Source organism: Pelecanus crispus, chromosome W (assembly GCF_030463565.1).
Source record: "Pelecanus crispus isolate bPelCri1 chromosome W, bPelCri1.pri, whole genome shotgun sequence".
In the NCBI taxonomy this organism is placed as follows: Eukaryota; Metazoa; Chordata; class Aves; order Pelecaniformes; family Pelecanidae; genus Pelecanus; species Pelecanus crispus.
The window spans coordinates 14148174-14174876 of record NC_134675.1 but is presented as its reverse complement, the minus strand read 5'-3'; the positions used below and the strand labels follow the sequence as shown (position 1 = coordinate 14174876).

Here is a 26703-nt window from a genome sequence, read left to right as displayed (position 1 = left end):
CAGCCGCTTGCTCACTCCCCCTACCCTGATGGGATGGGGGAGACAATCGGAAGAGTAAGAATGAGAAACACTCCTGGGTTGAGATAGAAACAGTTTAATAATTGAAATAAAGTAAAATAGTAATGATAATAATAACAATACAATAATGATAATAATAATAATAATATACAAAGCAAGTGATGCACAATGCAATTGCTCACCACCCGCCTACCGATACACAGAGAGTTCCCGAACAGTGATCGCTGCTCCCCAGCCAACTCCCCCCAGTTTATATACTGAGCATGACATCATATGGTATGGAATAGCCCTTTGGTCAGTTTGGATCAACTATTCTGGCTGTGCCCCCTCTCAGTTTCTTGTGCACCTGGCAGAGCATGGGAAGCTGAAAAGTCCTTGACTAGTGTAAGCACTACTTAGCAACAACTAAAACATCAGTGTGTTATCAGCATTATTCTCATCCTAAATCCAAAACACAGCACTATGCCAGCTACTAGGAAGAAAATTAACTCTATCCCAGCCGAAACCAGGACACCAAGTTCATAGGAAAAAAAGAAAGAATAAATAGTACAATAAGGAAATTAAAGGAAAAAATTTCTTCTTTTTTTGTGGTGTGCAAGGGTTTTTGTTTTCTTGTTTGTTTGTGGCGGGTTTTTTTGTTTGTTTGGGTTTTGTTGGGTTTTTTGGCTCTTTTAAAATTTGTTATAATGTTAGTGTTTCAGTCTTTCTTGGAGCAGGCATCTATCTCTCTTGCGTAATACCAGGATTTGTAGATTGAATATCCACCTAAACCTCATTTGCCAGGAAAAACATTAGGATAAGGAAGCAAGAGGTTAGGATAAGGAAACAAGAGGCAGATCTTAAGGTAGCATGGGTAAATTGCCTTCAAGTCACAAACAAATTATCTACCAATTGGCCTGTGTATGCTGACTCTGATAAGGATATGGTTTGGTTACAGCACATTATTTACATGCTTTTTTTTTTTTTTTTTTTGTGACAAAACCCGGCATTTCCTATGTCCCACCAGCTGGATAACTCAGCTATGCTACTAATTTTAAAGAAAAGAACTCAAAGTAAAAGATAATTATAACAGAAAGTTCTCTTAAACAAAAATATTGCTTCCACAGCTTTGGTGTAAGCAATAGGTAGGTGACTCAAAAGAACAATGTATTTTAAGTCTGCAAAGCATCCAATATTTCAGTTTCAACACTAAGATTCATCAGAATTAGTGTTATTCCTGAACTGAGGTTAATTTACTGCTCCTGTGACATGCTGCTTTTCTTCATTCGATACTATGCTTTCACATAGTATTTCAAATTGTCTACAGATTGTGTTTTGAGTAAATGGTTAACAGAGGTACAGTCAGATTCAAAGATTAGAATTCATATGATAGTCTACTTTGTTCCTATTTACACTATTTCCAGTTCCACAGAAAATGCTTTAACAGTTCTGATAGTTATTATGTGTCAAGAATCGTTTTACAACTTTTCAACCCATTTCAGACTTCATAATTTAAGTGTACGTTTAGAAATACTTCTCTGAACTGTGACACAGCTAGTACTCTAAATACCACTATACATCCCTAATATCAGAAAAAAGAAAAAATAAAATCATTATAAATTTCTGAAAAAATGAGGCAGCATTTATGGAGAACTAGCCTGGTTAAGGGAAACATTACATTTTATACACATGAAAATGTTGCTTTTTTTTTTTTTTAATGCATTCCAAATATTCTAAAGATAGTGTATGTGAACATTTCCGCTTCAATTTTCAATAATACATTACAAATATGCATGGCACACTACATGTCTGGATGATGTTAAGAAAATAGATGCTATCTAAATCCTATTAGGCATAAGAAGGCACCACTGATTTGTCCAGACATCACCCAGTCTGTTTTGTTCTCAATTTTAGTATTTGAGCCAGCGTCTCTTTCCCATTAACCTATCCAAACCCACTTTTATTCTGGTTTTCTCGCCACAAACAACACGCATTCATAGTAGTATTTCATCATGGAGAGTTCATTCACAGTGTATGTTGACGATACAGATTCTTTCTCCACCTGAAAGTAAAAATCAGAAGTCTTCAAAATACTTTCTCTGCTGGCCCTGTAGAAATTTCTCTCCATAAGAAATTGCTATATACTTTCTACCAACAGATTTCACAGTCTATCTACACATGTTAAAAAAACCCAACCAACCAAACCCAAAAAAACCCACAAACAAAAACCACCAACCACAATGAAATTAAAAAGTTGCAACACAACTATAAACATTTAAGTCTCTTAAAAGTTATTAGTCTAGCCATTAAATTGAAGTACATTTAAGGTAAAGGTTCGTATGAAGAAGTTCATTCTTTTTATACCAATACTATTAATTCCGAATTGCAGCATCATCTTACCTCTATGTGGAATCCATACTGCAGTATAACATTTTTTATATCCTCATAGCTTAATTCTATAGAAAGTTCATTTGCCAAGTTTTCAAAATGGTAAAGGAGAGGACCTACAGTACAAAGACACAATGGAAATAGCTATTAAAAAAAAGGCAAAATTTTTTTTTTTTTTTAAATCAGAAGTACATACCAAAAGTGTTAAGAATGCTAATATCCAGGCTCACAACATTCAAATACAGACAAAAAATCCCCACATATTTCTGTTACTCAAATATGATTTTTATAATGATTTCAGTCTAGCATCACTGTTCTCTCTACAGAATAGGAAGCAGGACATGCTGTGGGCTATTCAAGAGCTATGTTCACATTTTGTGACTGCCCAGGACTGGTGCAGTGACTGACTGACCAATTGCTACTATACAAAATGTTTAATGCCCAAGTTTGGTCTGCCGTTCCCTTACCACAGCAAAATTTTTAAGTCTCTCTTGTTTTAAGCCAAGGATCTTATGCCTTATTCTACTTACAAGCATAGTACAAATTAGACAACCGATTAAGAAAAATAAGAAGGATGTATTAACAGACAGAATAAGGTCTATTTTCTTAGAAAACCAGCAAAAAGAATACAGGACACTAAATTTGTCAAACTTAAATGTGTGACACGTGAAAGTGAAACCTGGCACTGGGCAGCTTTGCTTCTCTATTTTAAAAAAAACCCACACCAAACAAAAAAACCCCAAACCAAACACATGGTGTTAACATGATTATAACTAACACATCTAGACATATTCTGAACAGGCCTGATATAATTTGAAAGCCCTAGCTCTGCAGGATTTTCAGCACAGACACTTTCATCCCCACAACTCTCTTCAGGTACTAGGTGCCTAGTATGTGAGGAAACAGATGTCAAGTTTGTGGAAAAAAAGACTGGTCACACTTACCTACATTTATCCATATTCCTCCAGGCTTTAGTATTTTCCATATTGTATCAATATAATCAATAACGTTATGTGCTGTATCTATAAAGAAGCAAGTTGCTATGCAGTCCCATGTATCTGCACAAAAAGAACATATTATACAGATATTAGTTTCAATGTTTCTCCCCCATAAAAATGTATCATTACATCATACAACACTGATATTTATTTTGCACTCAGGATTTACTTCAATTAACAATAAGAGTTGAAGACTTCTCATGTTTACCAGAAACTAAATGCAAAACATTGTTTTACATAAATGATGGACAGTTAAGTTTGGGGTTTGTGGGGTCTATATTTTGAAAAAATCTAAAATATTAATGCATACATATAGATATGTATTTTATGAAACAATCATCTGCATATCTTATATATAAGCAATTTATATTTTATATTATAAAACATAATTACTGTAACATATATATTATAATATATGAAGGCCCAAATGTGCCAATACTCGCCTGTTCTATGAACTTCGTTACCACAACTGTTAAAAATAGAAAAGCAGAAATACTCAGCAGCTTTGGGACTCTCCAGTTATGTTAAAACCTAGAACAATACAAGTCTGTACGCTAAAGAGTACTTTTACAACCCATGTAACTTTAAAATATTTTATCCAGTATCTGAATGTTTCTCCAATTTTTTTTTACTAGCTTATTTAACAAGCAAGATCTTCAAAAACTACCTTTTAAAGCATGAGTCTGTTTGTGTCTAAACCTGCATCTCTGAAATTGTAAAAGTTTAAGTTCTGTAAATTTAGAAAAAAAAAAAAAAAAAATATCACCAGCATCAGATATCCTAACAAGACAGAATCTGCAGAAAATTAAGCAATTATATAAGGAAGGCATCTTACAAGAAAATATCTGGAAGCCTAGCTGCACAAAAAAGGGGCAGATCAAAAGCTAGTTATTTTTCATCAGAATGAAATACGGGTCCAACAAGGACAGAAATGTGGAATTGGAAAACAGAAATCCTTGATGATATGCTATGAATGCTATGTAAGGAAAAAAAAATAGTGACCTTTAAACAGGCATACTTCATGTTTCTTATTTGCTCTACTAGGACCTGAAGTGTTAAATATTAGACTACATATGAAAGAAAAAAAACTGGATAAGTGCTATTCTTTGATCAAAGAATAAACGTGTAATTGGTATGTGCTAAACAAGGTCATCTTCTGCAGATTAATTCAACATTAGGTTAGTCATACACAGACTACTTTATAGCTGCAACGAAGACAGCATGATTAATCTGATATCACCAGGAAAAGTAAGGGTATTTGTACTGATGGGAAGTCTCAATCTTTAATAATTATAATCCCTATAATGTGCCCCTGTGTTCTGGTTTCGGCTGGGATAGAGTTAATTTTCTTCCTAGTAGCAGGCATAGTGCTGTGTTTTGGATTTAGGATGAGAAGAATGTTGATAACACACTGATGTTTTAGTTGTGGCTAAGTACTGCTTATGCTAGTCAAGGACTTTTCAGCTTCCCATGCTCTGCCAGGTGCACAAGAAACTGGGAGGGGGCACAGCCAGAATAGTTGATCCAAACTGACCACATAACGTCATGCTCAGTATATAAACCGGGGGGAGTTAGCCAAGGGGCAGCAATCACTGCTTGGGGACTGGCTGGGCATTGGTCAGCAGGAGGTGAGCAATTGCATTGTGCATCACTTGCTTTGTATATTCTTTTATCATCATTATTATTACTTTGTCTTCCTCTGCTGTCCTATTAAACTGCCTTTATCTCAACCCACGGGTTTTACTTTTTTCTCTGATTCTCTCCCCCATCCCACTGAGGGGGGTGGAGAGAATGAGTGAGTAGCTGTGTGGTGCTTAGTTGCCGACTGGGGTTAAACCACAACACCCTGAAATACTTGCTACTGACAGTCAATAAGCATATATTTGTTTCATTTATAATTAACTACTATGAAAAAGTTTGCTTTGCTTTTACAACAGAAAATTAATTGACAAAAAAAAATACTTTTTTTTCCCACTAAAAAAAAAAGAATGCATTAATTACATTGTTCGCTTCCTTAACATCACTTTTTAAATATCAAGTAAACCTTTCCCTAACTTTGCCATATTGTCTTTATTCTGAACGAGACTACTGCAACAAAGATCTGTTAGGCTAGTAGCTAGCTACAGCAAATATATTATCTGTATGTGGGGGGTTTTCTTTTTAGTTATTAAAAAAAAAAAAGCTGATTTTGAATAAGAAAATCTTGCTATAGTTGGTACTTTTTGCTTAATTATTACAGATACAGTTCCACTCTATTTGTAATCATTTCTTATTGTCTCATAACAAACACACTAAAGATAGTTACATGGAAAGACTAAATATTTGCATTTACTCACTACACTCAGAGTAAATTTCTTGAAAATCCCCTGCTGTCATAGAGAAGTTGGAACCAGAAGGAAGACTATGAGGGTCAACATCAGGGAAATAAATTGGTCGTATCTGATCAGCAGATCTTCTGTTATTGCTAAACTGATGAATCCAGGGATAAAGCTTACATGAGTTAATTTCAGAGCATCTGCAAGACATTGAAGTCAGAACAATTCAGTTTCAATTAACTGTTTATGTATTATCTAGAAATGTGTCTTGAATATAAAATGATACATAAAAAGACTTTCACCAACATCCACTGTTTTATTGATAAAGTTAATGCTAAAGCTAGAACTTTTCTAAGGGACTTACCAAACCCGATTCTTTCTGTGTGATGGATGAAATTTGTGATTCAGTATATCCAGAAAAGGTAAGCCTTTTGGGATTGTCTTTTTTTGTTTGTTTTATTAAAAAAAGAAACAATAGTCCCATGCTTGTCTTAAATTTCCTTGGGAATATTTGTTCTCATTCTAGACTCTTCTGCCTTTCCTGAACCATAATCACAGGGGTTTTGAAGCACAGCAAAACAAAAGCATTTTTCAGATGCAAAATGAAATGATGCATTTAAATTTCAAAACATTAATAAATTTCACAAAGCACAGTAGCTTTTCACTAGATGTCATTTTAAGTTAATATCTGGAGTATTGCAATTTTTTTATTATTTTATAATATTTTATAATATTTATATATTTTACAATATTTATATATAAATATATAATGTATTACAATACTTATAATATTTTATATTATAAAACATTTTTATTTATTTGTGGATTGACATGATCAACTAAGTGAATGCTTACTCTAAGAAGTGATAAAAATAGGATTAAAGTATAAAAAGCTTTTCCCAGTCCTGCAAACAATTTGTAATTAAAAAAAAAACCAACACACACACAAAAAAACAAAACCCAACAAAAAAAAACAAAACCCATTTTCTCTCCCATGCATCACCACCAAATTCTGCAGTCAAGCCCACTTACTAAAGCTATATTACACATACATAACTAGATATAAAATGCATATCTTCTGTTATCTCTGAATGAGACAGATGTTGTCAACAAGCACTTTTTAAAACGTAAGCAGTCTACCAGGTAATAGAAAATGCACTCTTGGCTCGTGGATAGAAAGCATCTGAGGTAAAGTTTCTGGAATAAAAAAAAATTTACCATCTCCATGTAGCATTTAGGTTTCTCAATAAAAACAAAAGTTAACTGTATTTGAACAGTATACCGAGTTCATCAACTGTCTCACAGTCAATTTGTATCATCCTCAGAACATTTCTGTAAAACAATTAAATTTTCAGAAAAGCAAGGCAAAGAAACTAAGAGACCAGAGTAGATAACAAAGGAAATCTTTTCCGAGCTATAAGGGAACACACACCTTCCAGTACTTTTCTTCTTATTTTTGAGCATAAAATATATACATGTAGACTTCAACAGTCCCAGCAGCAATTCCCTATTTAATATAAAAGGCCAAACCCTCTCCATATTCAAACTTGAAAACCTCCCCTTTCCAGCTTTTATAATTTATATCTCAAACTTAAGTACTGCAGTCCTTTACAGCTAACATCCTTCCAATGAAAAATATAGGTAGGGAGTTAAAGTTGTTAAAGTAGTAGAGCGTGAGGCACTTCTTTCTAATAGGTACAGTACATATATTGGATAATGCTCAGTCTGAAAAAGTAATTCTAGAAAAGATGATTAGGTCAAATCTTACTTTTGACCAATTAAGAAACTTTCTCAAGGTATCAAGATTTATCTACAAAGATGCTTTTTTAGGAAAGTAAAGGTTAGCCAACCTGTCAGTGTGAATCCTACTTGTACAAATTAAAGCATTTTAAACCACCCCTACTCTCATTTGGGTACAAAGCGATTTTGTATTACTCCAACTGAACTTTCTCAAATATTCATAAGTGCTGCTTCTACTGAAGGGCTGTTAGACTGAGGCTACCGAGTCTGCTCTGAATCTCCAGCTGCAAAACACAGCAAGTCAGCAATCAGCTGCACACTAGATCAACCCTGTTGCACAGTGGAGAAATAAGACCACATAAGATCTGGTGTCTCTTCCACTTCGATACCACCCTGGTGTCTCCCCTCCCATCAGCTGTCAAAGGGATGCAATGTGTCCTTGTGACTCTAATCCACCTGAAAAATTTGGTATGCTTTCTGGAGGCAGGAGGACTGATTATGCTTCTTACAGTTTTTGTTCTACAAAAAAACCACATAAGAAAAGAAGCGTGTCTGCATATCACCAGTGATCACCTCTGCTGCCTTTTTTTTTTTTGTATGGATAAGATTCTTTATGTACCTGGTATATTTTTCTTGTGTTATAATGACAGATGGCAATCTCCCATGCAAGGACTGCAGCAGCTTTGGAGCCATTATAGCTTAACTTCAGAGCCACTTCATTTTCAAATTGTACCTTCCTTAATGGAATAATGCACTTGAACCAATATAGTCTTTCAAAGCTGTGTTGATTAATTTCAAATATTCATAGCAGCCATAATTATGCCTTGATGCACTTCTGTGTTCACAACATACCAAACTATGACATTTTATCCACAATAACAAAAGCTCTTAAATTGAGAGTTTTTGGGGGGGGTTTTTTTGGTTTTTTTTTTAACACATATTAAAAAAACAGCAGATAGCACTTTGTATACAGAAGATTTAAGTTACTATACCAAATCTAGAAGGCCCACTGGAGTAGTAGACTTGATATTCAAGATTGACCTTGGTTTATTTTTAGGAATACAAAGTACTGAGAAAGAATGCAGATCCAAAGTGTAAGCATACAAAAGCAAACCCCTCATGCCACTATCAACTGAAAATAAAAATGAATTAGGAATCGTGTCATGCTGTTTAAATGGTAAAATTAAAACGAATTTTCAAAAAGTTATTTCATATTTAACTTTTTTTTAAATCACAAAAAAAACCCCACCAATAAACTAAAATAGGATTTCATTCAAAAATGTTGTTTTTCTTCCAACATGGAAAGCCCTAGGCACCAACTCGGTCCCCTTTCTGGATAAATTAAGAAGGAAAGAGAAAAGGAACTGTAGCTAAACACTTATTTGCAAAATCCTTCTTTCTTACCATATTCTTCCTTAACTGGTATCTTCAGCTCATATTGTTCATTGTTGTTTCTTCCAGTTCCAGGAAGGCAAACATGTCAATTTCAGAAGGCTAACTGGGAACAGTCACTTAAGACTAAAATGATAGATCTCAAAAGTCCCTAAAAACTTTCTAACCTTCTTAATAGACATCCCAAGGTTAAATCTGACAGAAAGGAATGCCTGCACCTCAACTGAACTGACTGAAATTCAAAGTCAAGTTAGCAGTTATCTGTATTGTCTTCCATGCTAATAACAAAACTTGTAATTGATAACTTGCCCAGGAAAGATGAAGGTTACAGCAGCTGAGAAACACTCAATTTCACTGTCTAAAATTAAATACTGTTAGCAAATATAACACACATACATACCTCTTTGCTAAATACATTTTATACTAATAGGAAACATCACATGAACATTAGATGCTAAGAATTATGGAGTACTAGAGTAAGCTAAGCATGAATTTTCAGGAGAATTCCACATATGGACCAAAGACTCCATGTGTAATGAAGACAAACACCAGTTAACATTCTGGTTTCAACCAACGTGACATCTAACCAGTGCTGCCAAATAGGGGAACTAAATAATTTTATACTGCTCTGAATCATTTCAAAAGTTCTAAAGAATGTAAGAGCCAGTAGGGCTGTATAGCTAGGGATAAGAAAAAACACAACCTCCTCCTTTCAGTAGCTGCAAGGCATTAGATCAAATGAACTGTAACATGCAATTTCATCACCAGATGATAATAATTTCTGAATAATGTAAGGAAAGAGCAAATAAATCTATAGCAAATATCTATTTCCATTATAGTGACCACTACTGTCTTAGACATGCAGCAGCCATAAGAAACAATGTCTTCCCCTTGGTCTATATTTGAATGGTAAGCAATAACAGATTTGGGATCATCTTTTTGTTCCCATGCCGAGCATAAGGGAATAATAGTCCACAAACAGAGCTCCAAAACACCATGATAACAGAGTATGAAAACAACTAAAATATTGGCTTAAAGGCATATAATTTCATACTTGCCCACCCATAATCTTCCCATCTTCATTCTTACAAGCACAATTACATTTTATTACCTTCTTCCTTCTAAGTTCATTGTGAGACCAATAATTACCAGTACAAGTGACAGAACACCAAATACAAAAACGTCACTCTAAATTAAACCTATACAGTGAAATTTATGTTATTGCCCTACATTTAAATTTAGTACCACAGTTTAATTGTAGAACTATCATATTATTTTAACTTTACTCAAGTGACAGAACTTGCTTAAGAAGTGGTGCAGCACGTTTTGTTGGTTGCTTTTAACATAGAAACAATACCTTAAATTTTAGTATGGAATACAATATTTTTGTTAATAGGTTTCCTCTGTTACTAATCACCATCACTAAGTATCATGCATATCTTAAGCCATATTTGATACCAGAGACAGATGTGCATTTTACAGAAATACATTTGAAACAAAAATCATAAAACCTATTCAAGATTATGCAGGAAGTCTGTGGCAGAGTCCAGAAATCTCAAGTCTTGTAATTTAAAAGCCATGCTTCCTACTATAAGCCTAATGACTTACCCGTTAGACTCAAATACAGTGCTTCCTGCTCCAATTATCCCCACTCATTTTTTTCATCAAAACACTCTAACAAGTGGTTGTCTGTTAGGACTTACAAATCTATTCTCGAGAGCTTTATTTATTCAAGTTTTTCCTCATTTATACTTTAGCCTCCCTAGTACCTGCAGGTTTCAAACAGCAAGTAAAACATAAGCTATGTACCTGTTGAGTACAAAGTTAGAAGAAAAGAGCATAAAGAGGCTCCATTCATTTCCTTGGCAAGCATAACCGAGCATAGCTATTTCCCATGCCAATCTACCTAGCCCAGCACCAGGTACCAGGATATTAACTTTGGAGAAATCCCTGCAACAAAACAAAAAAAGTAGTTAAGTCTTTATCATATACCTCTTTAACAAAAAGATATTGAGGTCCAGTCCAACATTTTTTCCCCATATGCTTAGACATTATAATGTACTTCCTGTATGACATTACTTTTTAAAGACAAACTGAGCCAGTTCTGATCAGATCACTTAATTGTAAGAAAAACCCACAGAAAAGACTCAAAATAATATTTGCACAGAATAAAAGTACTTACACTTATGTAATCCTTATTCAGAGTATAGTGCATAATTAAGAAAAATATTTTTCTAATAACTTTTATAGTTATCAAGGTAAAATACTCCTTATTTGCAGAAAGAACAAACACGATCACATATCACCATTTATTCTTCTATAATGTCCATTGATAACTAGTATTCTAGCAATCAGAAATGCAGTTCGTTCTTATATCATTTTATACTCAATAAAAAGTATTTTGACATCAGAACCACAAAGTAAATGAGCTCACGAGCAATTCAGATTCTAAAAGCTTGGAAATAGTTAACTTTTCAGCAACTGTGAGTTTTTAAATATGCTGTTTGCAGATTTCACTCAAGCACATAATCAACACAAGATTTCCTAAACTAAAGTACAGTGTAATTCTCTGCCCCTTCACTTCCCATAACTAGAAATCAAGTTGAAGACTACAGGAAGACATCCAGCAGTTGTGTGGTTACTGAGAGATTTAAGCCAACCTTTCCCACCTTCCAAATCGAGCAACTAGCAAATATAAGAACTAAGAATCTCAAAATATTCTCCTCTTCTAGGCAGAAAATTCAGGAGGTACTCAAAAGCTGTCTGGATGTAGTCTTATGCAACCTGCCTTAGGTGGCCCTGCTTGAGCATAGGGGCTAGACCAGATGACCTCCAGAGGTCCCTTCCAACCCCAACCATTCTGTGATACTGTGAGAAAAGGCAATCTATACATATTCTAACTAACCAGCAGTCACATCACAATACAATACAACCTTCACTCTTAAAACAAACACTCCCCCACACCAAACTGAAAAGATGTATCTCCTAAAAAGAATATTCCAAATAACAAAAGAAATTATAATTTAAGAAGATAATACTCAAGTTTGTAATATACTCTCTAGAGCAAAGAATCACTGACAGTACAGGATTATAATCTTGCAACTAAGTATTGCCATTTGGACTTCTATACTCCTTGCTGTGGGAAGCAAAAGGGTGAATATAGCACAGATGCCGACTCAAAGGGCAAGGCTATTCACAGAAATCTGGTCTTACACATACAGCCAAAGGGAACCATCTAGTGTCACCCACATATGAATAATGCAAGCATTACATATTTTAATATTCAATATTTTTCCAATTTCCAGTCCTGAAGAAGACTTTCTAATTTCATATATCAAAAAAGCAAGTGTGAATATTCAGTCCTCCCTCCCGTTTACAACTCACTTTCAAAGGCAAAACATCTGTGTATTAATTTAATATACAAATGCAACTAAATGAAGCCACAATCAGCATTAAAAAAAAAAACAACCCCCCAAAAAACCCAACAAAACCAAACACACACCCCCACCGTGAGAGAAAGCAAAACACAAAGCCTTTTGATCCCTTAAAAATCCAGGATGCCAAAAAGGGATCAAAAGGGTTAGCATGCTGTGTAAACATGAAGATGAGCAAGGGAGTTAAGTAACTTCTGAAAGTTAGCATTATTTCTGAAGATCATTACTGAACAGAAGAGAGAAAGTATTGTCCTTTCCTAAAGGCCACACAAACTAACAAAGCAATTTTAACAGTGCCGTTTGGTTTGTGGATTAATCGCATAATTGGTGAAGCCTCCCAAATAAAAAAAAAGTTTTTAACTCCTAATTTTTATTCCTTTAAAGTTATACGTTCGGTTGTTTTTGTTTTTTTAATTTTCCAATTAACAAGAAGAAAGAAATCAAGATAGCACTTCATTATTATTTAAAGGCACTTCTGTGAAACAAGTTTTTATTTGCCTCTCTTCTACAAGGAAGGCCAGAAGGAGGGGGAGGTTTACATAAGTGCTACCACATCTCCATAACGATCACAGATATTAAACTTTAAATAGATACACAAGCAATACATATATTTAGAATACAAAACATTTCATTCAACAGAAACTCAAACTTGTAACAAAGACTGTTCTAAACTGAGAAAAAAACCCAACTGGTATTTCAGAGCTATCACAACAGGTACAGAAGTGGTATCACATTAGTTGTGTCTGACAACAGACAACAAAAACAGAAGTCCTAGTAAAGTTGCACAAAGCTGTTGACTTCAGAATCATACAACCTGTTACTAGATGTTGTTTCCTCATACTAATCTGAAGTTTTAAGATAAAATTTATTGATGATAAATGTACAAGTCAAAACTTTCCAACTTCAGTCATACATCTCTAAGACTTCAGATCAGTTACTTCTTCTATAACCAAAAGCTTTAAAAGTTAACATACAAACCCCCACCCCAAAACATAAACTGCTGAAAGTAATAATTTTAATCTTCAAAACAGAACTATGACCTCTCCTATAGATCTACACTAGAGGTACGTCAGATAATTTGGAATATTTAATTCATTTTTACCTCATCTAGGGTGCTATTAAGCACTGAAGACCTACTGAAAAAAATTGAGGAACAGTTAAAGAGTGAATAAGCCAATTTATGCAGCATTACTGCCTTTGCAAAATGAAATTAAGATGCTTCTGTTTCTTTTTTCAAATACCCTCCTAAAAATGGGAAGGTTTTTGAACATTACTATTTTGCAACCCTCTACAGCTAAGGTGGTCTTTAACTTTAGCCAGGATAAAACACACTATTGTAATTTAATGACATTACAAAAGGTTGGAAATAAAGAAGGTCTATATCTGAAAAGAAATGTGATCTCCTAGAAAAATTGTATAAAAAAAACCCAAATGGCACTACGACTTCCTATGAAGGATCAACGAGGTAGGAGTAAAAGCAATAATTCTTAAATTACTTCTTGTAAATCTTCATAATTATTTCCATGAATACAGTTAAAGTTATGCTTTTTAGTTACAGAAACTAAGTTTTGCTTTTAGAACACTGATTTGACCTGTTAGGCACAAGAAATACACTGCATCTTACAAATTAAGCACTTTCTCTAGTTTTTATCCAACTTGTTTGGCTTTCAAAGTCTTACATCAGATATGCAACACATTGGCATAATCCATCTAAGAAAATAAGAATAAATTATATATAATATTTATATAAAAATATTGATATAAAAGAATATTTATATATGTCCTGGTTTCAGCTAGAATAGAGTTAACTTTCTTCCTAGTAGCAGGCACAGTGCTGTGTTTTGGATTTAGTAGGAGAAGAATGTTGATAACACACTGATGTTTTTAGTTGTTGCTAAGTACTGCTTATGCTAGTCAAGGACTTTTCAGCTTCCCATGCTCTGCCAGGTGCACAAGAAACTGGGAGGGGGCACAGCCAGAATAGTTGATCCAAACTGACCAAAGGGCTATTCCATACCATATGACGTCATGCTCAGTATATAAACTGGGGGGAGTTGCCCGGGGAGCAGCGATTGCTGCTCAGGAACTGTCTGGGTATCGGTCGGTGGGTGGTGAGCAATTGCATTGTGCATCACTTGCTTTGCATATTATTATTATTATTATCACCATTATTATATTGTTACTATTATCATTACTATCTTACTTTATTTCAACTATTAAACTGTTCTTATCTCAACCCAGGAGTGTTTCTCACTCTTACTCCTCCGATTCTCTCCCCCATCCCATCGGGGTAGGGGGAGTGAGCGAGCAGCTGCGTGGTGCTTAGTTGCTGGCTGAGACTAAACCACGACAGTCCTTTTTGGTGCCCAACGTGGGGCTCGAAGGGTTTGAGATAATAACAGATTAACCAGAGTGTATTAAGGAATCTGTTAACAGTTGCCGGTCATGATATTAGTTCATCTGATCTGCGCCATGTTCTTTTTTTTGCAGTACATGTTAAAGCTTGTTGTTGGTTTGTGCAGTTTGCTATGCTCTGCAGTGATTCATGATCTTTTGCTTGGGAGGCTCCTTATCAAAACCCTGACCTTGAGCATTCTTTGGTATTTGGGTTTCATACAGAAGTCATTGCTGTACTTTCGGTACCACCTCATGGAGAGAGTTAGCAATTATACTTTTTACTCTGAAAAGCTTGTTGTGGAGGAAATGCAGAATGGCACCTTTGCTACCTTCTTCTATGATGTTTCCTCCTTCATTAAAACAACTTTTCGGTATCTTGAACACCCCTGGGCAGTTAAGATACTTCTATTGATACTTCTTGGGAATATTGTTTCGGTTTTGACAAAGGTTAGTAAGCAATTTAAGAATATCATCCAGAGATCTGCCCCAAGGCTGGAGAGTTAAAGAGTGGCAGGGTGTGTGGGATAGTATGGGCAAGTACCTAGGGCAGTGGGCACCTCCAGTGTTTTGTAACTTCACCCCTGAACAACCGCAGATTCCTGAAGAATTAGTAAAGTATTTGGAAAGAGTATGTTGTCACCCTGGTAGCTCCAGAGAGACACAAATCATTGCAACATGCTGGGGGCTGGGCCATGCCTATCGAGCCGTGGACAATGCTATTCAGTACCCTCAAGGGAAAGAGAGGGTCTCTGGATCGGATGACAAAACAACAGGCACTGTGGCTACTCCAACCACAGCCACGAGCACTGCGGCTACTCCAACCCGAGTGACAGGCACTGTGGCTAAACCAGAGAATCAACCTGCGCCAGTATCAGTTGCCCCTATACACAAGAAAAAATACAGAAGAAAATCAGCTCGTTTAGTAAGGGATGAAGATGAACCAGGGCCATCACGAGAACCAGAGGAGGAAGAACCCATAAATGAGATGGTGACCACCCGATCCCTATCCCTGAGTGAGCTGCGAGATATGCGAAAAGATTTCAGTCGTCATCCAGGCGAGCACATCATCACCTGGCTGCTCCGATGCTGGGATAATGGGGCCAGTAGCCTGGAATTGGAGGGTAAGGAAGCCAAGCAGCTGGGATCCCTTTCTAGGGAAGGGGGCATTGACAAAGCAATTGGAAAAGGGGCAAAAACGCTCAGCCGCTGGAGGCGACTTCTGTCAACTGTGAAGGAAAGGTATCCCTGTGACCTGAACAATGAGCAGTTACCCAAAGATCCAGATGAAGTCAGGTGCACACAACCCATGTGGTGGAAGGTGGTACAGAGTGCACCAGCATCGTATGCCAACCCGTTGGCAATACTGGCCTGCAAAGATGATGAGGCACCAACGGTGGATGAAGTGGCTAGACGACTCCGGGAATACAAAGAAAGTATCTCTTCCTCCCTACGGGCCTGTATCTCGGCTGTGGAAAAACTGTCTGAAAAAATATGCCAAGAGTTCCAATAACTCAGAGAGGATCTTTCCTACTCCCCACCTGTATGGACCAGTATCTCAGCCATTAGGAGTCAACGTCCTTATGCTCAAGAGAGAGGATATAGAGGATACACACCACGGGGAACCCTGTGGTTTTACCTGCGTGACCATGGAGAGGACATGAGGAAGTGGGATGGGAAATCTACCTCGACCCTAGAGGCATGGGTGCGTAAGTTGCCAGAAAAACTATTAGAAAAGGCGGTTCTCCCAGGAAAATTGCAGCTCCAGTTTCCAGTGAGCAGTTCCCCAGACAGAGTAAGAGGGCTAATTTTACTTCCGATCTTAATCAAGGGACTCTTGATTCACATTTACAGGAAGTGAACAACGAATACTGTGACCAGCGTTAGAGGGGCCGTGCCTCCAGCCAGCTGGAGGAAAGGGACAGCCGGGTTTACTGGACTGTGTGGATTTGATGGCCTGGCACATCACACCTACAGGAGTATATAAGGCTCTAGTGGACACTGGTGCACAGTGTACCCTAATGCCATCAAGCTATAGAGGGGCAGAACCCATCTGTATTTCTGGAGTGACAGGGGGATCCCAACAGCTAACTGTATTGGAGGCTGAAGTGAGCCTAGCTGGGAATGAGTGGCAGAAGCACCCCATTGCGACTGGCCCAGACGCACTGTGCATCCTTGGCATAGACTACCTCAGGAGAGGGTATTTCAAGGACCCAAAAGGGTACCGGTGGGCTTTTGGTATAGCTGCCTTGGAGACAGAGGAAATTAAACAGCTGTCCACCTTGCCCGGTCTCTCAGAGGACCCTTCGATTGTAGGGTTGCTGAGGGTCGAAGAACAACAGGTGCCCATCTCTACCACAACAGTGCACCGGCGGCAATATCGCACCAACTGAGACTCCCTGATTCCCATCCATAACCTGATTCGTCGACTGGAGAGCCAGGGAGTGATCAGCAAGACTCGCTCACCCTTTAACAGTCCCATATGGCCAGTGCAAAAGTCTAATGGGGAGTGGAGACCAACAGTGGACTATCACGACCTGAACGAAGTTACACCACCACTGAGTGCTGCTGTGACAGACATGCTAGAACTTCAATATGAACTGCAGTCAAAGGCAGCTAAGTGGTATGCCACAACTGACATCGCTAATGCATTTTTCTCCATCCCTTTGGCAGCAGAGTACAGGCCACAGTTTGCTTTCCCTTGGAGGTTTGTTCAGTACACCTGGAACCGACTGCCCCAGGGGTGGAAGCACAGCCCCACCATTTGCCATGGACTGATCCAGACAGCACTGGAACAGGGTGAATCTCCGGAACACCTGCAGTACATTGATGACATCATCGTGTGGGGCAACACAGCAGAAGAAGTTTTTGAGAAGGGAAAGAAAATAGTCCAAATGCTCCTGAAAGGTGGTTTTGCCATAAAACAGAGTAAGGTCAAGGGACCTGCACAGGAGATCCAGTTTTTAGGAATAAAATGGCAAGATGGACGTCGTCAGATCCCAATGGATGTGATCCACAAAATAACAGCTATGTCCCCACCAACTAGCAAAAAGGAAACACAAGCTTTCTTAGGCGTTGTGGGGTTTTGGAGAATGCATATTCCAAATTACTGCCAGATCATAAGCCCTCTCTATCAAGTGACCTGGAAGAAGAACAATTTCAAATGGGGCCCTGAGCAACAACAAGCCTTTGAACAAATTAAACGGGAGATAGTTCATGCAGTAGCCCTTGGGCCAGTCCAGGCAGCGCACGATATAAAAAATGTGCTCTACACCGCAGCCGGGGAAAATGGCCCTACCTGGAGCCTCTGGCAGAAAGCACCAGGGGAGACTCGAGGTCGACCCCTAGGGTTTTGGAGTCGGGGATACAGAGGATCCAAAGCCTGCTATACTCCAATTGAGAAAGAGATATTGGCAGCATATGAAGGGGTTTGAGCTGCCTCAGAAGTGACTGGTACTGAAGCACAGCTCCTGCTGGCCCCCCGACTGCCGGTGCTGGGCTGGATGTTCAAAGGGAGGGTCCCCTCTACACATCATGCAACTGATGCTCTGTGGAGTAAGTGGGTTGCACTAATCCCACAACGGGCTCAAACAGGAAACCCGAGTCACCCAGGAATCTTGGAAATGATCATGGACTGGCCAGAAGGAAAAGATTTTGGAATATCACCAGAGGAGGAGGTGACGTGCTGAAGAGGCCCCACTATATAATAAACTGCAAGAAAATGAGAAGCAATATGCCCTCTTCACTGATGGGTCCTGTCATCTTGTTGGAAAGTATCGGAGGTGGAAAGCTGCTGTATGGAGTCCTATACGACAAGTCGCAGAAACTGCTGAAGGAGAAGGGGAGTCGAGTCAGTTTGCAGAGGTGAAAGCCATCCAGCTGGCTTTAGATATTGCTGAAAGAGAAAAGGGGCCAGTCCTTTATCTCTGTACTGACTCATGGATGGTGGCAAATGCCCTGTGGGGGTGGCTGCAGCAATGGAAGCAGAGCAACTGGCAGTGCAGAGGCAGACCCATCTGGGCTGCCGCATTGTGGCAAGATATTGCTGCCCAGGTAGAGAACCTGGTTGTAAAAGTTCGTCACGTAGATGCTCACATACCCAAGAGTGAGGCCACTGAAGAACATCAAAACAACCAGCAGGTGTATCAGGCTGCTAAGATTGAAGTGGCTCAGGTGGATCTGGACTGGCAACATAAGGGTGAATTATTTATAGCTTGGTGGGCCCATGACACCTCAGGCCATCAAGGAAGAGATGCAACATATAGATATACTCATGATCGAGGGGTGGACTTAACTATGGACAGTATTGCACAGGTTATCCATTAATGTGAAACATGCGCTGCAATCAAGCAAGCCAAGCGGTTCAAGCCCCTCGGGTATGGAGGGTGATGGCTGAAATATAAATATGGGGAGGCCTGGCAGATTGATTACATCACGCTCCCACAGACCCGCCAAGGCAAGCGCTATGTGCTCACCATGGTGGAAGCAACCACTGCATGGTTGGAAACATATCCCGTGCCCCATGCCACTGCCCAGAACACCATCCTGGGCCTTGAAAAGCTAGTCCTGTGGCGACATGGCACCGCAGATAGAATCGAGTCAGATAACGGGACTCATTTCCGAAACAACCTCATAGACACCTGGGCCAAAGAACACAGCATTGAGTGGGTATATCACATCCCCTATCATGCACCAGCCTCCGGGAAAATCTAACGATACAATGGGCTGTTAAAGACTACCCTGAGAGCAATGGGTGGTGGGATATTCAAACATTGGGATACACATTTAGCAAAGGCCACCTGGTTAGTCAACACCAGGGGATCTGCCAATTGAGCTGGCCCTGCCCAATCAAGACTTTTACTTACTGTAGAAGGAGATAAAGTCCCTGTAGTGCACATAAAAAAATATGCTGGGGAAGATGGTCTGGGTTACTCCCCCCTCTGGCAAAGGCAAACCCATTTGTGGGATTGCTTTTGCTCAAGGACCCGGGTGCACTTGGTGGGTGATGCGAAAGGATGGGGAAGTCCAATGTGTACCTCAAGGGCATTTGATTTTGGGTGAAAATAGTCAATGAACTGAATGGTATGATGTTAATTCCTGTCTAATACTGTATGTTATCTCTTAACTGTATGTTAATATAATAATATAGTATAATGTTAATATAATAATATAGTACATTAATGTCTATAGTATATAAAACTGTGTTATGGTTGCTATATGCCACATCAATAATATTACAGTAAGAATTGCCCAGCTTAATGAAAATGAACTTGGATGAAACCGTGTTGGAATGAGAACTTGCTTCACCATTCAACAATCCAACACCACACACCACCTCTCCTGCCCTGAAAGACTGATGACAGATGGAACCCAAAGTCATGGATTAAATGATCTCAAGGGACATTTTAGAGGGATGGCCCACAAACTGAGGGAATGATATCTCTGTGTCTATATCAAGATAGGGAAAGTGGTGGTGACTAAGCAGAACGCATTGGAAAGGGGAGGGCCTGTGCATGACGTATATGGCATAGAATAAGGGGTGGATACTGTCCTGGGTTTGGCTGGGATAGAGTTAATTTTCTTCCTAGTAGCTGGCATAGTGCTACGTTTTGGATTTAGTAGGAGAAGAATGTTGATAACATGCTGATGTTTTTTGTTGTTGCTAAGTACTGCTTATGCTAGTCAAGGACTTTTCAGCTTCCCATGCTCTGCCAGGTACACAAGAAACTGGGAGGGGGCACAGCCAGAATAGTTGATCCAAACTGACCAAAGGGCTATTCCATACCATATGATGTCATGCTCAGTATATAAACTGGAGGGGGTTGGCCGGGGAGCAGCGATTGCTGCTCGGGAACTGTCTGGGCATTGGTCGGTGGGTGGTGAGCAATTGCATTGTGCATCACTTGCTTTGTATATTATTATATTGTTCTTATCATCATTACTATTTTACTTCATTCCAATTATTAAACTGTTCTTATCGCAACCCAGGAGTGTTTCTCACTCTTACTCTTCCGATTCTCTCCCCCATCCCATCGGGATAGGGGGAGTGAGCGAGTGGCTGTGTGGTGCTTAGTTGTTGGCTGGGGCTAAACCATGACAGTATTATTTTAGTTTTATATAAAATATTTTATGAATAAAATAATATATAAATATATATTATATAATATAAACATTATATTTATAATATAACTTTTTAATATATTATATTTATATATAAACATGAAAAGTTTTTATATATAAACTAAAATAATAAAAACTAAGAAATAAAGGAAGATTTCCATAAAGTCAAAATTCAAAACCAGTTTTAGAGATGAAGATTCAATTTGGTTAAAATCCAGCTGAATATCACATCTTCCAAAAGGCAGTTACCAAGTATTTATATGTAAACTCTCAGACATAGAAAGCAAAGAAGCTCTATTTCTAGTGCTTTTCCATGGTCGTCATCTCGCTAGGGAGATTTCTTTAAAAAATTCTTTTACCTAAATGTGTAAAAACTAAGCGTACTGTAGTTTTCTTCTACAAGTGAAGGTTCTTGAACGCGTTGCATCAAACAAAGGAAGGTTATTCAAGTTTTATTTTTCAGTGTACTGCAGAATAATCATCTTCAAATAAAACATCCTAAGTGATGCATCCACCTTGAGATAAGCTAGCCCAAAGCAAAAGAAACCAAGGAATCTGACACGTCCATTCAACCATATAAAAATCCATGCCATGTTCTGCCACCACTAGCTATCCCCACTCATGAAAATTAAGAAATGGCTAGTGGAAGGTATTTTTAAATTGGTGCAAGTGAATTATTAGTAATCACTGAGAACAAAGGAAACCCACAATAGCTCCCAGCTATATCAAATCTAGCTCCCAGATATATCAAATCTAAGCTTTGACCTGTTAAGCTTATGAATACAAAGCTCACAAGTGATATCAAAACACACACAGTATTGGATAATTTTCCCATTTTACGAGCATCAAATTTAAACTGGAATGTACTTTATGATAACTGGGCTGACTAAATGGCAAAAACATTAACTATAGAATTCTTACAGCAATAGTTTCTTCCTAGATTCTACCAGTATACTTCAACTTAAAGTTACCTTAAAAACCTGTCGTGGTTTAACCCCAGCTGGCAACTAAGCACCACACAGCCGCCTGCTCGCTCACTCACTCCCCTCCAGTGGGATGGGGGAGAGAATCAGAAAAGTGAGACAACTCATGGGTTGAGATAAAGACAGTTTAATAGGTAAAGCAAAAGCCACGTGCACAAGCAAAGCAAAATAAGGAATTCATTCACTACTTCCCATCAGCAGGCAGGTGTTCAACCATCTCCAGGAAAGCAGGGATCCATCACATGTAACAGTTACTTGGGAAGACAAAAAACGCCATCACTCTGAATGTCCCCCCTTCCTTCTTCTTCCCCCAGCTTTATATTGCTGAGCATGACATCATATGGTATGGAATATCCCTTTGGTCAGTTGGGGTCAGCTGTCCCAGCTGTGTCCCCTCCCAACTTCTTGTGCACCCCTAGCCTACTTGCTGGTGGGGCAGTGTGAGAGGCAGAAAAAGCCTTAACTCTGTGCAAGCACTACTCAGCAGTAATAAAAACATCCCTGTATTATCATCACTATTTTCAGCACAAATCCAAAACATAGCCCCATACAAGCTACTATGAAGAAAATTAACTCTGTCCCAGCTAAAACCAGCACAAAACCCCACAACAATGACTATTTTGGTAGTGTTTCTTAATAAGCCAATGCAGTTACAAAGGTACATGCACACATGCAATGAAGTTTTTACAAGACTTGCATTGTATTATCTTTCTGAAATCAAGGCTAAAATTAAGCATTTGTATTATAAATTTAAAGCGCAATAAAACTACACTGAGGTTTATGAGTCTTCTTCCTTCCTTTCTCCTTCCACCAAGAAGGGCAATACTCATACTTGCTGCTGTCTTAAGGGCCTTTCCCTTAATCTGCAGAACCCACACTCTGAGTATCTGCTAACCTGTAAACTTTAACTCACTGACCACCCCTGGGTTAACTCCACAATGTCCTGAAGACTATTACATGAAAAGTTATCATGGACCCTGTTATATCAAGCCACAGAAAAATGAAAAAAGTTTTTATTCTTGGCTTAATTCCATGTCAAGTTTATGAGTCTGCTCTTTTCCAATACCTTCTACTAAAAATCAAACTTTCTCAATTAAACAATCAATTCCACAGCATTCACAGTAATTTCTGTATTTTTAAAACCAAGCCTTTTCTTACTCCATAAAAACTTTTGGTTTTTTTGTACAACAGTGTATGCCCACATAAAAGTAAGTCTTAAAATACATTTACCATCTTTCTTTTGGAAAGTTCTTTACAATTTCACTAATGATTGGCTGGTAGCAGGAATCTCTCTCAGGCTTCCCCTCTTCACTCCAGTCTCTCACAAATTGTTTCAAAGTTGATTTTAATTTATCCATGTCAAATGTCGAAGCTGGTGTAATCTTCCCTCTTCCCTAATTAAAGCAGGAAAAAAAATAATTAATGAAAAACGCACCAAGTATCTTTAATCTTGAAAAACAGAAAGTAAAATAGAAACAGACAAAAAGTCATGGTATTAGAGCTGTTGGGAGTTTTAATTGACAAAGTACTTACCTCTCACTTCTGGGGCCAGGGCTCAAATCCAGCCCTGTTAAATGGATTGAGTTTGGTGGTCTCAGTTCAGCCCCCAAGAGACCAGGGTCCATATCACAAAACCAACATACAGTATGGCATAACTGAGCACAACTAGTAGTTATTCAGGAAAGGATCAGGACTTCGCTAGTGATGAGACTGAACTGCTCACCATAAGACAGAGATCCCTCTATGTTACTGATGCAACATGGAAAACTCACACTAGAGCTGCCCAGAACTGTACCTAGCCTGCAGATACCAAAAAAGACTTCGGTTTCCATCACTAACAGTCTTTTAAGTCTGAGTGCAATTTTTTTTTTTTTTTGCTAGACGCTACAAAGGCAGATAAGTAGTGCAAAAATTGCACTAAATTTTACAAATGCTAACATTCAGAATACTTGGACTACCTAAAATTTAACTAATTTAGGATGCCATAACATACAATAACTTACAATAAGATATACAATACCATTTATGGTCTACATAGCCAACTGAAAAATTAACTTTAAAATGTAACCAGGGCAGAGCTAGAAAATCCCAAAGAGTACAGAATTTAGTTCTGAAGTATGAAAAAGTTCATTTTAACATACATCTCCATATTCTTTGTTTTCAAACATATGAATACAGTCATTGACAATGGTCTGTAGTATCTCTTGATTATGATCAACACACTTCCGAATCTTATCAAGGTGAGGAAGGAATTGAGGAAGAAGACTCTGTTGGTTATCTGGGAGAGATCTAAACTGTCTCTCTGTTCTGTTCACCCGTTCATGCATATTAGTTCTAGGGGAATAAAAAAAAAAACAAACAAAAAAAACCTTCAGATATTTAGCAGCAATACATATTATAAATATAAAGAATTCACTCAAAGCTACTCCAATTACAACTATCCAATTCTTTCAACTCAGAAAGTGGTCAGACTTTGCAATTCCTTACTAGAGAACAAGTTCTCAAGAATTCTGTAGGCAAAATGATTGTTTTAAGCTCTAGTTCCATGTTACCGCTCTTTTAACGACACGTTACAGTTCAAGAGGACCACTATTTTGCAGCTCCATCCCCAGCCTCTCATTTCCAGCATAGGTGATCACAACCTCTAATACATGGATCTACAAAATGATGTAACTTAGTAAATAATCAACCCACAAACCCATAAAAATAGCCATATTATTTCACAAATACAATTTAAATGGGATAAACCAGCTGAATATCATGGCAACCTTTGGCTACAGAAAAATTGGAATGTGGAGTGGAAATAGGGCAGCTGAAAGCAGGATTGCTTCTGAAGGAATCGTAACAGTCAAGGCCAGACCATGCTGGAGTTTTGGTGTCCCTACTAAGGCATTAAATTGCCTTCTTTTAACAGTCTCAACTATGAGTACTATGAAATTGATTGTATAACTGATCCAGGCAAAAAATAACTCCTCCCTTTCCCCAAAATACTGTCAAGGACTGGATTTTGTTCAGCCAAATCTGTTTTTTTCCTCCACCATTTGAATTACTTATGTTTTCTCCTTCATTCTATAGATTCAGGTAGCAAGTCAGGGGTCAGGTTTTTTTTTCCCCTTTCATTTATCTCATTCCTAAAAGGGCTACCCAGCACTTTTCTGACTCAACAAATGCCTAGATAGCTAGTTATAACAAAATAGCATCCATCAGTGCTTTCAGACAACCTTATTTCTTCTGCAAATTTACAAGTCTTTCAAAAATTTCCCCGACAATCGACTACACAAAACACCATGTGCATTTCTTTGCCAGTAGGAGCTACTATTGTTTTTCAGGACTTATAAGGGCAACACCGCATCACAGAACTAGGCCACGTAGCCGTATATATGAGACAGCACATTTCGGTTACCCATAGTATCGAAACGCGTTGATGATCCTCCGGAAATGCTCCCGCTCCAACCGCTCCTCCTCTGCCCTGGCTACTGTGGCCGCCGCCAACACCTTCGACTCCTGCAGCTGCCGTCGCCATTCGTCGCTCGGAAGCGCCATCGCCTCCGCCTCTCGCTCGCCGCCCCTACACTCTCCCGACGACAACGACGACAACGACGACAACGACGACGGCTGCTCCCCCTCCCCCTCCTCCTCGCCTCGTCGCGGCCCCCTGCGCATCGCCTTCGTCAGCGAGTTCCTCTCACTCCTGGGCCGCGACAGCAGCGCTTTGCAGGACGCAGCGCATGCGACCGACATCCTAACCGCAACCACGGCTAATAGTCGTATGCACGCTAGCTCACTTCCGCCACGGGGCGGAGGGAGTCAGCCCGATGCGCATGCTCACCACCGCCCCCCACGCGTTAGCCTCCCCCGGGCAAGGAATATCACGAGAAGACAGGTAGTAGAGGGGATGTTTGGTGTAGGCACAGAAGTAAACTGCCTGGAGGTGAAGGGACGGGTGCTGGCGCTGATCCTGACGCTGCACAGCTCAGGGACTGGGGTGTTCAGAGGTAGCAGGTTGCTCTCAGCTTTTTTTTTTTTTTCTTTCTCATCTTTTCAGCATTTTACATGTATCTATCTGACATCGATGCTGCTATTAGTCTCGGTTAATTTCTGCAAGGACAGTGTGACCAGATCAACAAAAGAAACCCACTTCCTCCCCAAAAAGTAGACAGCCACCCAGACAATTTTTTGGATCAGTTCCCTTGTAAATTTTTCAATATCCTTATGTTAGCTATCACAAGGAGAGAGACAAGTTTTATTGTGGAATAGTGCTAGTCCCAATGTGTAGAAAATTATACCTTTTGGGGATTGCTCACACAGTGACAATTACTCTGAAATGCTTTTGCAGCATACAGAGAACATGTGCCTACCTAGCTGCTCTGAAATTCTCAGCTCTTACCAAAGAGAGCCTCCTTTCTAAGGGTCAAACCCCTCCTCAGTTTGAGGGCCTGAAAAGCATTGCCATACATCATTATTTTGTCTAGAGGCTGGCAGGAAGTCGTAGTCTTTTAATAAATCAAGTGATATAACTGGAGGATGGGAGAACGGAGAAGTTTTTGAGCACACCAACCTTCTATCTATGGAAATAGGAGCATCAGCCTTTTAATGTAAACACGCACACTTTACTCCCATTTTTTCCACTTTTCTTTACTCTCTCACTACTCTCTCATTGATGCAACTATGTTGACTGGTCAGTTTTGACTATAAAAGTGTTTGGTGGCTGCGAAGGAGAAAAAGCACAAACAAAGACATTATTCCCAGTGGGGTGGACAAAATGCTAATTGTTCCCAAGGGCACATTAAGTGCCCTTTCCATTTTTTCCTAAGATAGGAAACAGTGTATGTGACAAAATCAACATCTGTCTCAATTATGTACAGTATTTAGAGTTAAGAAGTTTAGTTTCTAGACTTACCTTTGAAAATTAGATAGGGAGTAACAGTTTTGCGAAATGTTT

General features: G+C 38.7%; 1 protein-coding gene across 1 annotated transcript; it reads right to left on the bottom strand.

Moving 5' to 3' along the window:
• Positions 1–1957: 1957 nt before the first annotated feature.
• LOC142596517 (carnosine N-methyltransferase-like) lies at positions 1958–25502 on the bottom strand. The gene is made up of 8 exons (XM_075725662.1): positions 25165–25502; positions 23903–24095; positions 22992–23155; positions 10640–10780; positions 5720–5898; positions 3330–3443; positions 2398–2501; positions 1958–2059 (listed from the first exon to the last, which is right to left on the bottom strand). The coding sequence occupies exons 1-8, from the start codon at positions 25500–25502 to the stop codon at positions 1958–1960; spliced, it is 1335 nt and encodes a 444-aa protein (XP_075581777.1).
• Between the last annotated feature and the right edge of the window lie 1201 nt (positions 25503–26703).

Coding starts and splice junctions, on each gene's coding strand:
- LOC142596517 (XM_075725662.1), bottom strand. CDS start 25,502: ATGTCGGTCGCATGCGCTGCGTCCTGCAAAGCGCTGCTGTCGCGGCCC. Junction 24,096..25,164: donor AACGCGTTTCGATACTATGG/GTAACCGAAATG, acceptor TTATTCCCCTAG/AACTAATATGCATGAACGGG. Junction 5,899..10,639: donor TCTAACTTTGTACTCAACAG/GTACATAGCTTA, acceptor AATGTCTTGCAG/ATGCTCTGAAATTAACTCAT.